This window comes from Panulirus ornatus, chromosome 66 (genome assembly GCF_036320965.1).
Source record: "Panulirus ornatus isolate Po-2019 chromosome 66, ASM3632096v1, whole genome shotgun sequence".
Taxonomy (NCBI): domain Eukaryota; kingdom Metazoa; phylum Arthropoda; class Malacostraca; order Decapoda; family Palinuridae; genus Panulirus; species Panulirus ornatus.
In genome coordinates, this window is record NC_092289.1 from 14,550,853 (window position 1) to 14,566,498 (window position 15,646).

The window sequence follows — 15,646 nt, forward strand, 5'->3', positions numbered from 1 at the left end:
ACCCACCTCCCACTCTTCTCATGCCACAAGCATCTTTTGCGCAATCCATCACTGATTCCCTAAATACATCCCATTCCTCCCCCACTCCCCTTACTTCCATTGTTCTCACCTTTTTCCATCTGTAATCAGTCTCTCCTGGTACTTCCTCACACAAGTCTCCTTCCCAAGCTCACTTACTCTCACCACCCTCTTCACCCCAACATTCACTCTTCTTCTCTGAAAACCCATACAAATCTTCACCTTAGCCTCCACAAGATAATGATCAGACATCCCTCCAGTTGCACCTCTCAGCACATTAACATCCAAAAGTCTCTCTTTCGCGCGCCTGTCAATTAACACGTAATCCAATAACGCTCTCTGGCCATCTCTCCTACTTACTTACATACGTATACTTATGTATATCTCGCTTTTTAAACCAGGTATTCCCAATCACCAGTCCTTTTTCAGCACATAAATCTACAAGCTCTTCACCATTTCCATTTACAACACTGAACACCCCATGTATACCAATTATTCCCTCAACTGCCACATTACTATATATATGTATAGATAGATAGATAGATAGATAGATAATGTGTGTGTGCGTGTAAACGGGCATTATGAAATTACCACAAATAATATGGTAATCATAGTAACAGTAATGAAAAGATATGTTCAAATAACATCAAGGAGGGTCTTCCTTTACAGAGAAAATCCTGAGGAGGTATATGTTACAGGTAGAAGATCATGGTCCAGTTACAAGTTACTAGACTCGGAATCATTAAGTGATACCTTTTTCCATAAGAATTTTTAACTGCAACATGCATGTAAGAGCCACAGGTCTTTCCATGTTGGCCATTCTTTGTAAACCCTTTAGATTTGTTTTGTGGGATTTCTTTAGATAGTTAAAATGTTCCTGGATAAAGTCATAGATATCTTCTAGATTTGTTGGTCCAATTCATCTCTTAATGCTCCAGTTTTCCGCAGAGAGTTTTTCAATAATCTTCATCCTTACTTAATAGTGATGCCAGCAGTAAACTTTTCGTAATTACCTTTGAAGATACTAAAAAGTGTCCCATTTCTTCCACCCTTCCCTATCTGGCGTCTGGCTTTCAAAGTGGGAACCCAAAAGCAGTTTTAGAGGATAAAGCGCCTAAGCTCTTTTGTTAGGGTGATGTATACAAACATATTTACATACACTACTTATTTTTGTCTAAGTACAGTGATATTCAACTAAAGGCTGAGCTGCTGCTGGTGCAGTAGTAAATACATTCCTCCTCCCATGTGGACTTCTGTAGGAGGGAGTCTCATCAGGAAAATCCGGTCGGAATTTTGACCGGTCTCATTGCACCATGTGATGAAGATAAACAATCACGATTGCCGTCACCAAGGAATAATGATATGTGCATTTTGCGTGTTCATTTGGCCTTTGAGATAAGGCGCGGAACTTTTAAGTGTCCCAAACATTGTGTTCAGTATTGTGATCCAAAGACGAGGCTTCGAAACATTTGTATTCATCAGGCAAATCCGGTCAGAATTTTGACCGGTCTCCAAGCGCATGCTTATTGCACCATGTGATGAAAGTAAACATTCAGGAGTGCCGTCACCAAGGAATGTTGGTATGTGCATTGCTAGTGGTTTTATCATAAGCACTGTAACATCATAAAAGATGTTACTTCGGTAAGGTAGCTGATCATAAGGGCACCAGGATCCACTTATTCCTGGTTGGTCTCAAGGAGTAACAAGGGACCATATAATAATGAGTAGGTCTTCCTTGGGGCATAAGTGGAAAAAGCAAATGCTCCATGGTGCATAAGGGAGGCAGATGTCCCAGTATGCTAATGCATGTGTGGAGCAGGAGTACCATAGAAGTGTCCTGTATTGGTTACATGTGGTTGGAGGAAGGAAGTACACATTGCCATACAGCAAGAGTAGTAAAGAAACTACCCATCAATTAAATGCAAACCATAACATCTACTTATATCACCATCGAAAAACAAAATACATATAGGTTACTTGTGAGATGATCATGATTCATAGGCTTGTATGTTTCTATCACTAACACTTTCAGTGCACATTTTCCCCAGACCTTACACCTCAATTATGAGATTATCTATTATCAGTTGATTGAAAGTAGTGCCTCAAATCACTCTTATAATTTTCGATAAGGTTACTGATATGCTTTCTCTTTGTTGTATATTATCTTTGGTGCCCCTTAAACTTGAACTTATCCTTGAAGCAGAGTTTTTTTTTTTTTTCGAGCGCCCAAACTTGCCGGTAACTGAATGCAAACGGCATCATAATATCTTTTCAAATAACATCGAAAAAATAGGTAAATTTATGTTGCAGGGGGGGTAATAATTAGATACGGTTTTCATAAACTCATTTCGGCCACTGAAGTGTTCCCATTTCTTTTCCCTGGATCATCCTATCCCTCCTTGCAGTCAGTAACTTACTATATGATAAATGATCCAAATCACGATGCCCAGAACAAAATCACTTCTAATACAATTTTATTTGTGTGGTTTTTTTTTATAATACAATTGTACCTCTACACCGGAACTTTGCTTGCAGAGCCTAAAAAAAAAGAAAAAATAGCTTGTAGCAGCATAGGGAAGTGCGTTCGGCAATGGAATCCATCTGTATACAGATTACGTATATTAAAAAGATAATAATAAGGGAATTAAAGAATGTAAAAGTAATTGAAACTAGGGCACATCCATTGATGCTACTGCACCGTTGGGATTGTTAAAGCAACAAATATACCCATATCTTTCACCGCTTGCGCTTGTGCGTTATTTTTAGTTGAATTTCAAGGAGACTGTTTTACATTTGTGTTGGCCCTTAGAGAAGAGAGAGAGAGAGAGAGAGAGAGAGAGAGAGAGAGAGAGAGAGAGAGAGAGACGGGTCAACTTTGTGTGTAAAAGTTACTGTAATGCGCTCCTGATAACATAGTAATCACGCCCGATTTACGTAACTGGTGAATTACGTTTAATCCTTTCTTTCACCACGTTAGTGCCTCTTTGAGTTTCATGATATTGTGTTACGTCCTTCGTAATATTACGCCACGTTGCCTGTACGCTTGCCGGCAGGACGATCAATGTCACCTCGGTGAAGCTGTTCAGTCGTTCAAGAGACTCGGGTGGCCGAAGAACACAGTAGGTCAGGGGAGTAACCCCCTTTCACATGGTACTCTGAAAGGAACGAAACATTCAACTTAGCCACAGCAAATCTGGTAAGAGGAGTGGATTGCACTTGTATTAGTTCATTATAAACTTTCTTCATACAGTTGCCGCCACAAATGTATGTATAAGACATGATTGTTTAACTTTTGAATTTCATGTGTAGTCCTAAGTTTCAGAAAGATTCAGTATTTTTCTCGGGGGAAGTTCGAGAAGTATGTTCTCATTCTGATGGTAATTTTAAACCGTGAAAGTCTTTTTACCGTATGGGACATGTTGAAATGGGTACCTTACCGATGGCATTGAAAACTTGTTTGGGGGAGGATCTCAACACGATTTCCTGTACAGCTGCCTAAGTATCTATCATTATAATTATCATTATTATTATTATTATTATCATTATTATTATTATTATTATCTGAGAGTTTGAGTACACTACATAGTGCGTCCCTTTTAAGCTGGCGAGAGTTGAATTGCATATACAAATTTTATTCGTGACCTTCAATTAAAGTGATAGGTGACAGAGACGTAATAAATTGCAGTGGTGATCACATTTATTTACAGTTAGGTATATAAAAACCGAGATTTGAAATAGGAAACCTTCAAAATATTATAGCTACGTCGAACTTCCATTTCGTATGATGGGTTTTACTATGATTGACTTTTCGGAAAACCCACCCTTCAGAAAAGTTGTTACATATTTTTCTAGTATTTATTTTGTGATGTTTCTGCAAATTCAAACTGAGGAAAACTGTTCAATTAGAGCTACGTGCTGGATAACTGCTAATATTTTCCTTGTACAGTATGCAAATGCCTGAGGGGGTAGTATCGTTATCGCTAAATGTTGGCCAAGATTAGACCGACGAAAAATAGAAATAATAGAGGTAGAAATTATCCGTAGTCTTGTATTTAATTTTGCTATAATATGAAATTAATGTACTACAGAGGCAGCGGGTGCAACCAGGTACAGCACGCTCCGTGGCTACCATTACTAAGCCTGGCTTTCCTTTTCCTATCGTAAAAGTTTTAGATAACGCTGAAGACTCTAATGTTCCATGCGATTTATTGACGTGATTGTTCTGCATTGTACTGAGAAGTCGCCCATGAGAAAATCCTGCTTTCATATACCTTAAGTCTACATGAGTCATGGCTAAATTTAAATACTGTGCCATATGTAAATAGCTTGTTGAATGACATCAGTTAGTTACTGCACTCCTATTTTATGTCATAAAGTTCATTTCAGCCTGTCTGTCATTTCGAACCTCGAAAGTATTCTTTTTAGATACTCTTAATTAACCTTTTGTGTTAGAACCCCTGATGATGATGATGTTTCTACATTTCCATACTAGATATTGTACACCTATACCCCATCACCATCACCTAACGCCAGAGATTCTACCTTTAAAAAACATATAGTATTGCCGTATGACATCTCAGAAAGGAAGTTATAATGGTGTTGATATGACACACCAATTAACTTTTGTCCAATACTTCTGGTGTTTATAACAACGCTTTGACCCTTCCCCCCCCCCCCATTAGTTGAACAAAAACAATTTGCATTGCAGTTTAGGTGTAAGCACTCCTTTGCCATGAGGGTAGTAAATCCTCACCTAGATTTAATCATTGGAAAACAACAAAATCTGGAAAGACGAAAGATATGATCTGCCATCGTAACATACCGCAGCAATTATTGTTTTGTTTCAGGGCAACGAGCCGGTAAACAGGCATATTTATAATCTTGATGAAAGAACGGTAAGGAGATATGGATGGTATAACTTAGAGATACCGAAATTGAAATATATATATTTATTTTTGTATATTATACTTTGTCGCTGTCTACCGCGTTAGCGATGTAGCGCAAGGAAACAGACGAAAGAATGGCCCAACCCACCCACATACACAAGTATATACGTACACGTCCACACACGCAAATATACATACCTATACATCTCAGCGTATACATATATATACACACAGACATATACATATATACACATGTACATAATTCATTCTGTCTACCTTTATTCCTTCCCATCGCCACCCCGCCACACATGAAATAACAACCCCCTCCCCCGCATGTGCGCGAGGTAGCACTGGAATAGACAACAAAGGCCACATTCATTCACACTCAGTCTCTAGCTGTCATGTAATAATGCACTGAAACCGCAGCTCCCTTTCCACATCCAGGCCCCACAGAACTTTCCATGGTTTACCCCAGACGCTTCACATGCCCTGGTTCAATCCATTGACAGCACGTCGACCCCGGTATAACACATCGTTCCAGTTCACTTTTCCTTGCACGCCTTTCACCCTCCTGCATGTTCAGGCCCCGATCACCCAAAATCTCTTTCACTCCATCTTTCCACCTCCAATTTGGTCTCCCACTTCTTGTTCCCCGCACCTCTAACACATAGATCCTCTTGGTCAATCTTTCCTCAGTCATTCTCTCCATGTGACCAAACTATTTCAAAACACCCTCTTCTGCTCTCTCAACCACACTCTTCTTATTACCACACATCTCCCTTACCCTATTATTACTTTATCAAACCGCCTCACACCACATATTGTCCTCAAACATTTCATTTCCAGCACATCCACCCTCCTCCGCACAACTCTATCTATAGCCCACGCCTCGCTACCATATAACGTTGTTGGAACCACTATTCCTTCAAACATATGCATTTTTGCTTTCCGAGATAATGTTCTTGACTTCCACACATTCTTCAAGGCTCCCAGAACTTTCGCCCCCTTCCCCACCCTATGACTCACTTCTTCCATGGTTCCATCCGCTGCCAAATCCACTCCCAGATATCTAAAACACTTTACTTCCTCCAGTTTTTCTCCATTCAAACTTACCTCCCAATTGCCTTGTCCCTCAACCTTACTGTACCTAATAACCTTGCTCTTATTCACATTTATTCTCAGCTCTCCTCTTTCACATACTTAACCAGTCACAGTCACCAGCTTTTGCAGTTTCTCACATGAATCTGCCACCAGCGTATATAAATATGCAAAATGCAGCCAAAAGACTGATTCGTGTGTGTCACATGTCGCCTATTGTTGTTTACGTGAGATCCAAGTTACCTTTACCACAAGTCACCAACACATGGGCCATATACATTCTGAGAGTGTATGTGGTCTTAGAATTATATTTGACACATGAAGAAGGAATTCTAATTTTTCGGATGGTGGACGGTACTTAGCTTGACGGCCTTAATGACCCCTGGCAGTTGGTAGGTCTAAACCCCTAACAACCAGCCAGCCGTCACCGACAGAACCAAAATGCAGTGAAACATCCATGAAGTACCTTGAATACTTTTCCAGAAAAAAAGGTCAAATCATATATATAGCTGCAGTCTAGTATTGGCCATAGATTTCAAGTGGTAGTTTCGATAGTAATTAACGGGTCTGGAACGTGGAGTTATCACTGGATATTTATTTACGCTCCTTGAAACATTTTGTGAATGAAGTAACGATATGTACTTACTTTGATAAACTCCTTCACTCATTGTAAATATGCGTATGTACATAGCATGGTATTAGCTTATCGTACAAACTGTTATTTGTATTTGGTTGGTTGGTAACATCGGCTGTGGGTCTGATCGACCACGGTAGTACTACTTGAGTAGCTGAGAACTTTATCACCTTCCTTGGATTCGTGTAGGTATGTACGTACATCCAACATCTTGCATACACTGACATTCCAATTACATCCCCTATATCGACTGTCATTATGGCCTGGTACGATTAGATGCATTATGATATTGATTGATACGTTTTTGATATTCTGTGAGAATTAGGAGCACATTTTGACTACTATGCATACAACTAGTGTAATTTTTAATATATATATATATATATATATATATATATATATATATATATATATATATATATATATATATAATGTGTGTGCGTGTGATACGTTGTTTTAAGCTTTGAGGAGGCCATGTCTTATCAGTTCCGCCTCCTGGCGTTAGATTAAGTACTAGTAAACTTCCAGGTTGTCCATGGGGAATTCCAAATAAGTGTGTGGTACGCTGTAATCTATCAGGCTTGTATATGTGAAGTAATATCATTTGATAGTTTTGGTCATTTGGCCTTTGAGATAAGGCGCGGAGCTTATTTTAAAAAGTGTCCTAAACAGTGTTCATTATTGTGATTCAAAGACGAGGCTTCGAAACATTGTGTGAAACGAGGAAGGCGTCTTTGTATTCATTTGTTAAAGGAATCCAGGTGAGGCGCTTTTTATGAACAATTCAGTCGATGACTAGAGGTAGCTGTCATCCTGGAGCTGAAGTTGTTGACCCTTGTTTATTGTCGAGGCAAGAAACTACAAAGGACGATTTGGTTAGGGAAAGGTCAGACCATAAGCTGCCACAGACCAGAGGAAAAAAGTAATTTATAGATATTTTCATCTACGTAGATACATCAGCCACCATAGTGGCTGTCTTCTATAAATGTTATGGTATTAAAGGGTACATATTTCATTAGCAGTAAACTAGTGCATCATGGGTTTAATTGCAGTAGCGGAATATATGCATCATCACTTGTTTCAGTGATATATGTATATATATAAACCATACTTTGCATGAATATTTTGTGGATTTACATACATATAGAATATAAGGTTGCTGTAGTCATTGAGGTTTTTCTAAATCTCTTAATGAAGTTTAGAAAAAGGAATGTTTATATGTGGTCGAGGTAAAAGTCATGATGTGGATAATACAGTTCTAAAGTCAGTTTTTATCTTGCTGTAAGGAATTAGATACACTGTCGGAATGGATTTATACTCGGATTACAGATCAGTAGCAAGTACAAATTTCCATGTATATATTTACATGATTATTGTAGAATAAGACCTTTTCTTTTGACATCACAATTACCATATTCATAACCCTCCTCACTATCTGTAAAAGAAAATGATAGATGGTGCTCCTTCTTAGCTATTTCTTTCATCATAGTGAAAGTCCTGGTAAATATTGTGTGTATGGATATGTTGATTTGAATCTAACACTTAGCTTTTTGCTATACCAGCTCCATTTCCTCGTCCTGGTGTTCTCGAACTTTTAAGTCTGTCAACCCCATCACAGACTTGATGAACTTTCATTGACACCCCCTCAACCCCAGTTGCATACTCAGTAACTGAATTCTATCTACACACTGTCTGCAAATCAGTATATGGATTCTACTCCATATTCTGTGATTGTCGTAGAAGGCAACTAAATCCTAAGAGACAGAACAGGAGTCAGACGGGGTGCTTATCCTCCTTAAGGGCTAAGACTGGGGTGTCTAAATGTGTGTGGATGTGTCCAAGACGAGAGGATAGGTGACGTGTGAGGAATGAAACCTAGATGTTTTGGCTCAGAATTAAACAAAGCTCAAGGTTAAAGGAGAAAAGTGGCTTGGAAATGTCTCAGCAGTAAAGGCAGTGGTTGATAATGGGGCAAGAACTAAGGAAGGAGTAGCATTTTCCTGTTTCCCGCCTCAATGAGATAGCACCAGGAAATAGACAAAGAATGGCCCATCCAGTCACACACACACACATACACACATTCTTTCGCCTGTTTCCTTGCGCTACCTCGCTAACGTGGGAGACAGCAACAAAGTATAATAAATAAATAAATATGATATATATTTATTATACTTTGTTGCTGTCTCCCACGTTAGCGAGGTAGTGCAAGGAAACTGACGAAAGAATGGCCCAACCCACCCACATGCTCATGTATATACATACAGGCCCACACACGCACATAAACATACCTATACATCTCAACGTATACATAAATATACACACACAAACATATACATGTATACACATGTACATGATTCATACTGTCTGCCCGTATTCAGTCCCATCGCAACCACGCCACACGTGAAATGACAATCCCTCCCCCTGCATGTGCGTGAGGTAGCACTAGGAAAAGACAACAAAGTCCACATTCGATCACACTTAGTCTCTAGCTGTCATTTATGATGCACTGAAACCACTGTTCCCTTTCCACATCCAGGCCCCACAGAACTTTCCATGGTGTAACCCAGGTGCTTCACACGGCCTGGTTCAATCCATTGACAGCACGTCAACCCTGGTATACCACATCGTTCCAATTCACTCTATTCCTTGCACGCCTTTCACTCTCTTGCATGTTCAGGCCCCGATCACTCAAAATCTTTTTCACACCATCCTTCCTCCTCCAATTTAATCTCCCACTTCTCCTCGTTCCCTCCACCTCTGACACTTATACCCTCTTTGTCAATCTTTCCTCACTCATTCTCTCCATGTGACCAGGTCATTTCAAAACACCCTCTTCTGCTCTCTCAACCACACTCATTTTATTACCGCTCATCTCTCTTACCTTTTCATTACTTAATCAAACCACCTCACACTACATATTGTCCTCAAACATCTCATTTCCAACACATCCACCCTCCTTTGCACAACCCTTTCTATAGCCCACGCCTCACAACCATATAACATTGTTAGAACCACTATTCCTTCAAACATACCCATTTTTGCTCTCCGAGATGATGTTCTCACCTTCCACACATTCTTCAATGCTCTCAGAACCTTAACCCCCTCCCACACCCTGTGACTCACTTCTGCTTCCATGGTTCAATCCACTGCCAAATCCACTCACAGATATCTAAAACACTTCGCTTCCTCCAGTTTTTCTCCATTCAAACTTACCTCCCAATTGTCTTGTCCCTTAACCCAACTGTACCTAATAACCTTGCTCTTATTCACACTTACTCTCAGCTTTCTTCTTTCACACACTTTACCAAGCTCAGTCACCAACCTCTGCAGCTTCTCATCTGAATCAGCCACCAGCGCTGTATCATCAGCGAACAACAACTGACTCACTTCCCAAGCTTTCTCATCCACAACAGACTGCATACTTGCTCCTCTTTCCAAAACTTTTGCATTCACCTCCCTAACAACCCCATCCATAAATATATTAACCATGGAGACATCATACACCCCTGGCGCAAACCGACATTTACTGAGAACCAGTCACTTTCCTCCCTTCCTACTCGTACACATACCTTACATCCTCAATAAAAACTTTTCACTGCTTCTAGCAACTTGCCTCTCACACCATATATTCTTAATACCCTCCACAGACCATCTCTGTCAACTCTATCATATTCCTTCTCCAGATCCATAAATGCTATATACAAATCAGTTTGTTTTTCTAATAATTTCTCACATACATTCTTCAAAGCAAACACCTGATCCATACATCCTCTACCACTTATGAAACCACTTTGCTCTTCCCCAATCTGATGCTCCATACATGCCTTTACCTTATCAATCAATACCCTCCCTTATAATTTCCCAGGAATACTCAACAAACTTATACCTCTGTAATTTGAACACTCACCTTTATCGCCTTTTCCTTTGTACAGTGGCACTATGCATGCATTCCGCAAATCCTCAGGCACTTCACTGTAAGCCATACATACAATAAATATCTTCACCAACCAGTGAACAACAGTCACCCCCTTTTTTAATAAATTCCACTGCAATTCCATCCAAACCTGCCGGCTTTCATCTTCCGCAAAGCTTTCGCTACCTCTTCTCTGTTTACCAAACCATTCTCCCTGACCCTGTCACTTGCACACCACCTCGAATAAAACACCCTATATCTGCCACTCTGTCATCAAACACATTCAGCAAACCTTCAAAATACTCACTCCATCTCCTTACTTCACCACTACTTGTTTTTACCTCCCCATTACCCCCCTTCACCGATGTTCCTATTTGTTTTCTTGTCTTACGCTGTTTTACCTTCTTCCAAAACATCTTTTTATTCTCCCTAAAATTTAATGATACTCTCTCATCCCAACTCTCATTTGCCCTCTTTTTCAACTCTTGCCCCTTTCTCTTGACCTTTTGCCTCTTTCTTTTATACATCTACTCATTTGCACTATTTCCCTGCAAAAATTGTCCACATGGTTGGTGCAGGAGGGTAAAAGGCATGTAAGGAATGGAGTGAATTGGAACAACGTGGTATACTGGGGTGGGCGTGCTGTCAATGGATTGAACTAGGGCATGTGAAGCATCTGGGGTAAACCATGTAAAGTTTTGTGGGGCCTGGATGTGGAAAGGGGGCTGTGGTTTCGGTGCATTACACATGACAGCTTGAGACTGAGTGTGAACAAATGTGGCCTATGTTGTCTTTCCTAGTGCTACCTCGCACTCTTGTGGGGGAGTGGGGTGCCATTTCATGTGTGATGGGGTGGCGATGGGAAGGGATGAAGGCAGCAAGTATGAATATGTACATGTGTATATATGTAAATGTCTGTGTATGTATTGTATATGTTGAAATGAATGGGTTTGTATATGTGCATGTGTGGGCATGTAAGTATGTACATGGGTTGGGACATTCTCTCATCTGTTTCCACGTGCTACCTCGCTAATGCAGGAGATAACGACCAAGTATAATATGCTAGTAAAAAAGAATATCTATCAATTACACTTTGTTGCTGTCTCCCGCGTTAGCGAGGCAACACAAGGAAACAGACAAAAGAATGGCCCAACCCACCCACATACACATGTATATACATACATGCCCACACATGCACATGTGCATTCCTATACATTTCAATGTATGCAGACATATACCTATATACACTTGAACGCATTCATACTTGCTGCTTTTATTCATTTCCAACGCCACCCCACCACACATGAAATACACACACACACACACACACACACCTGCGCTCGCGCGCGAGGTACCACCAGAAAAAGACAAAAGGCTACATTCGTTCACACTCAGTCTCTAACTTTCATGTGTAATGCACCAAAACCGCAGCTCCCTTTCCACATCCAGGCCCCACAAAACTTTCCATGGTTTACCCCAGATGCTTCACATTCCCTGGTTCAATCCACTGACAACACATCCACCCCAGTATACCACATCATTCTAATTCACTCTGATCCTTGCACTCCTTTCACCCTCCTGTATCTTCCCACTTCTCCTTGTTCCCTCCACCTTTGACACATATATCCTTTTTGTCAATCTTTCCTCACTCATTCTCTCCATGTGACCAAACCATTTCAATACACCCTCTTCTGCTCTCTCAACCACACTCTTTTTATTACCACACATCTCTCTTACCCTTTCATTACTTACTCGATCAAACCACCTCACACCACATATTGTCCTCAAACATCTCATTTTTAACACATCCACCCTCCTCCACACAACCCTATCTATAGCCCATGCCTCGCAACCATATAACATTGTTGGAACCACTATTCCTTCAAACATACCCATTTTTGCTCCCCGAGATAACGTTCTTGCCTTAAACATGTTCTTCAGTGCTCCCAGAACCTTTGCCCCCTCCCCCACTCTGTGACTTGCTTCCACTTCCATGGTTCCATCAACTGCCAATTCCACTCCCAGATATCTAAAACACTTCACTTCAGTTTTTCTCCATTCAAAATTACCTCCTAATTTACTCGTCCTTCAACCCTACTGAACCTAATAACCTTGCTCTTATTCACATGTACTCTCAGCTTTCTTCTTTCACACATTTTACTAAACACGGTCACCAACCTCTGCAGTTTTCTCACCCGAATCAGCCACCAGCTCTGTATCATCAGCGAACAACAACTGACTCGCTTCCCAAGCCCTTTCATTGACAGCAGACTGCATACTTGCCCCTCTCTCAAAACTCTTGCATTCACCTCCCTAACAACCCCATCCATAAAGAAATTAAACAACCATGGAGACATCACGCACCCCTGCCACAAACTGACATTCACTGGGAACCCATCACTTTCCTCTCTTCCTAATATACACATGCCTTACATCCTCGATAAAAACTTTTCACTGCTTTTAGCAACTTGCCTATACATTCATATACATATCAACATATACATACACATATACATATATACACATGTACATATTCATACTTGCTTCCCTTCATCCATTCTGTTGCTACCACGCCCCTCAGGAAACATCATCATTACCTGCTACTTCAGCAAGGTAGCACAAGGAAAACGGACAAGAAAGGCAACATTCGTTCACACTTGGTCTCTAGTTGCCGTTTGTTATGCACTGAAACCACAGCTCCCTATCCACATCCAGGCCCCACAGACCTTTCCATGGTTTATCCCAGATGCTTCATATGCCCTGGTTCAGTCCATTGACAGCACGTCAACCGTGGTATACCACTCTTTTCCTTGCACACCTCTCGCTCTCCTGTATGTAGATCAAAACTAGCTTATGAAAAGTGCCTTTTAATTGAAAAAGTGTACATCCTTAATGAGATGGATGGGCCTAATGGTAATCAGCAGGTAATAGTTTTACATCTTATTATATGAAAAACAAACTTTATCTGACTTTATTTCCATTCTTTCCTGGAAATCCCACGATATGGGAATAGCTAAATCTGCCACTAAGAAACTGGATGTCCTGTTTAGATGTCGAAGCTTCTTTTCTGAATAGTTACTCTGTTTATACAAAGAATTAACTTGTCTTTGTGTAGAGTACTGCACTCTCATCTAGGGTGGTTCTACCATTGCATCCTTACTTGAAAGAGTTGATTCGATAGCGGTCTGACTTATAAACTGTCCCAGGCAAACTTCCAGACTTGACCCACTTGTCTTATACTGCTGTAATGGTTCACTTTCCATCTTCTATAGGTATTACTTTCTTTTCTTCTCCCAAGAGCTGGCTGTTAGTGTGCCTCCACAACTAACTAGATCACACAATACTCGGCAAGTTGCTGCATCATATAATTACTGTGTGAGTGTTAGCAACTCGAGGATGGGCCATTTTGGTAACTTTTTTCCCTTTTCATGTCGAACCTTTGGAACTCTCTACCTTCTCATGTCTATCCCAATAACTTTGATCTGGCGCATTTTAAAAGACAGATTTCCAATTTCCTACAGAGTTTATAAATATTTTCCCTTGTCTTCTTTTTCCTTTTCATAACTTCCTCTCTATGTCAATTAAGGACCAGGCTTGATGTGGCTTTTGTCCATGACTTAAGCCTTCAACATAAAAGAAAAAGTAAACAAATATTTTTTATCCTTAGAATTTTATTAATCCCCTGTCAACCCATAGACATTGACCCCCTGCACAGTTCCATCAACCCCTGGGGCTCTATAAAGTCATTTAGAAAACCATTACCATAGGCAGTCACTTCGGCAGTGCAAAGGCATTGCCAAGTCACATATTGCAAGGGCTGAGTTGCCAAGCTACCTTTCCCTTCCTTTGAAGAATACACTTCCCTGCCTGATTTGTGTACTGATGATGTGTCTATTTGCTTGCAAAGGAAATATATGGTACCAGCATGGAAATTGGGGGGTATAGATGTTCATAAATCAATAATGAAGCAAAACATCACTGAGAATATGTAATAAATTTGATCAGAGATATTTTTATTTTCTTTATTATACTTTGTCGCTGTCTCCTGCGTTAGCGAGGTAGCGCAAGGAAACAGACAAAAGAATGGCCCAACCCACCCACATACACATGTATATACATACACTTCCACACATCCACATATGCCTATACATTTCAATGTATACATATATATACACACACAGACATATACATATATACGCATGTACATAATTCATACTTGCAGCCTTTATTCATTCCCGTCGCCACCCCTCCACACATGAAATGACAACCCCTTCCCCCGCATCCACGCGAGGTAGTGCTAGGAAAAGACAACCAAGGCCACATTCGTTCACTCAATCTCTAGCTGTCATGTATAATGCACCTAAACCGCAGTTCCCTTTCCACATCCAGGCCCCACAAAACTTTCCATGGTTTACCCCAGGCGCTTCACATGCCCTGGTTCAATCCATTGACAGCACATCGACCCCGGTATACCACATCGTTCCAGTTCACTCTATTCCTTGCACGCCTTTCACCCTCCTGCATGTTCAGGCCCCGATCGCTCAAAATCTTTTTCACTCCATCTTTCCACCTCCAGTTTGGTCTCCCACTTCTCGTTCCCTCCACATCTAATACATATATCCTCTTTGTCAATCTTTCCTCACTCATTCTCTCCATGTGACCAAACCATTTCAATACACCTTCTTCTGCTCTCTCAACCCCACTCTTTTTATTACCACACATCTCTCTAACCCTTTCATTACTTACTCGATCAAACCAGATATATACAGAGAGAAATTAATCATAAGAAAAATATTTAGAATTACCCGTTTTTGTGACAGAGTCCTGGTGTTGCCAAGGACCTTTCTGCAGGTTCTAGTAGCTACTTCCATTGGCAGGTTAATGTAGATTCCTTTAGCATGAGAAGTTCTTTGACAAGACTGTACTTCAAATAATACAGCTTTACCAAATGTGACTTTTGATTGGCATTGTAAACTCGAGCAAGTAGAGTCCATGAACATTTGTATAGGTAGATATCAAGATGAAACATAAGAAAAGATAATAAGAAAAGATAAGAAAAAATTGCATGCCAGATTGGATGCCAAAGGCTTCAGAAGT

At 40.4% G+C, this 15,646-nt stretch overlaps 1 protein-coding gene across 6 annotated transcripts in view; it reads left to right on the top strand.

The window, feature by feature from the left end:
* Positions 1–1,372: 1,372 nt before the first annotated feature.
* Positions 1,373–15,646, top strand: part of LOC139746849 (uncharacterized) — a 51,684-nt gene continuing 37,410 nt past the window's right edge. Inside the window, exon 1 of one of the 6 annotated variants that reach the window (XM_071658463.1) lies at positions 1,373–1,598. In XM_071658463.1, the coding sequence (XP_071514564.1) occupies positions 1,557–1,598 (42 nt within the window). In that variant the 5' untranslated portion in view covers positions 1,373–1,556. Of the gene's footprint in view, positions 1,599–3,055; positions 3,215–6,801; positions 6,826–7,085; positions 7,197–7,265; positions 7,398–7,534; positions 7,559–15,646 lie in introns of those variants that run through there. The other 5 variants (XM_071658464.1, XM_071658467.1, XM_071658465.1 and 2 more) reach the window with 5 other exon arrangements.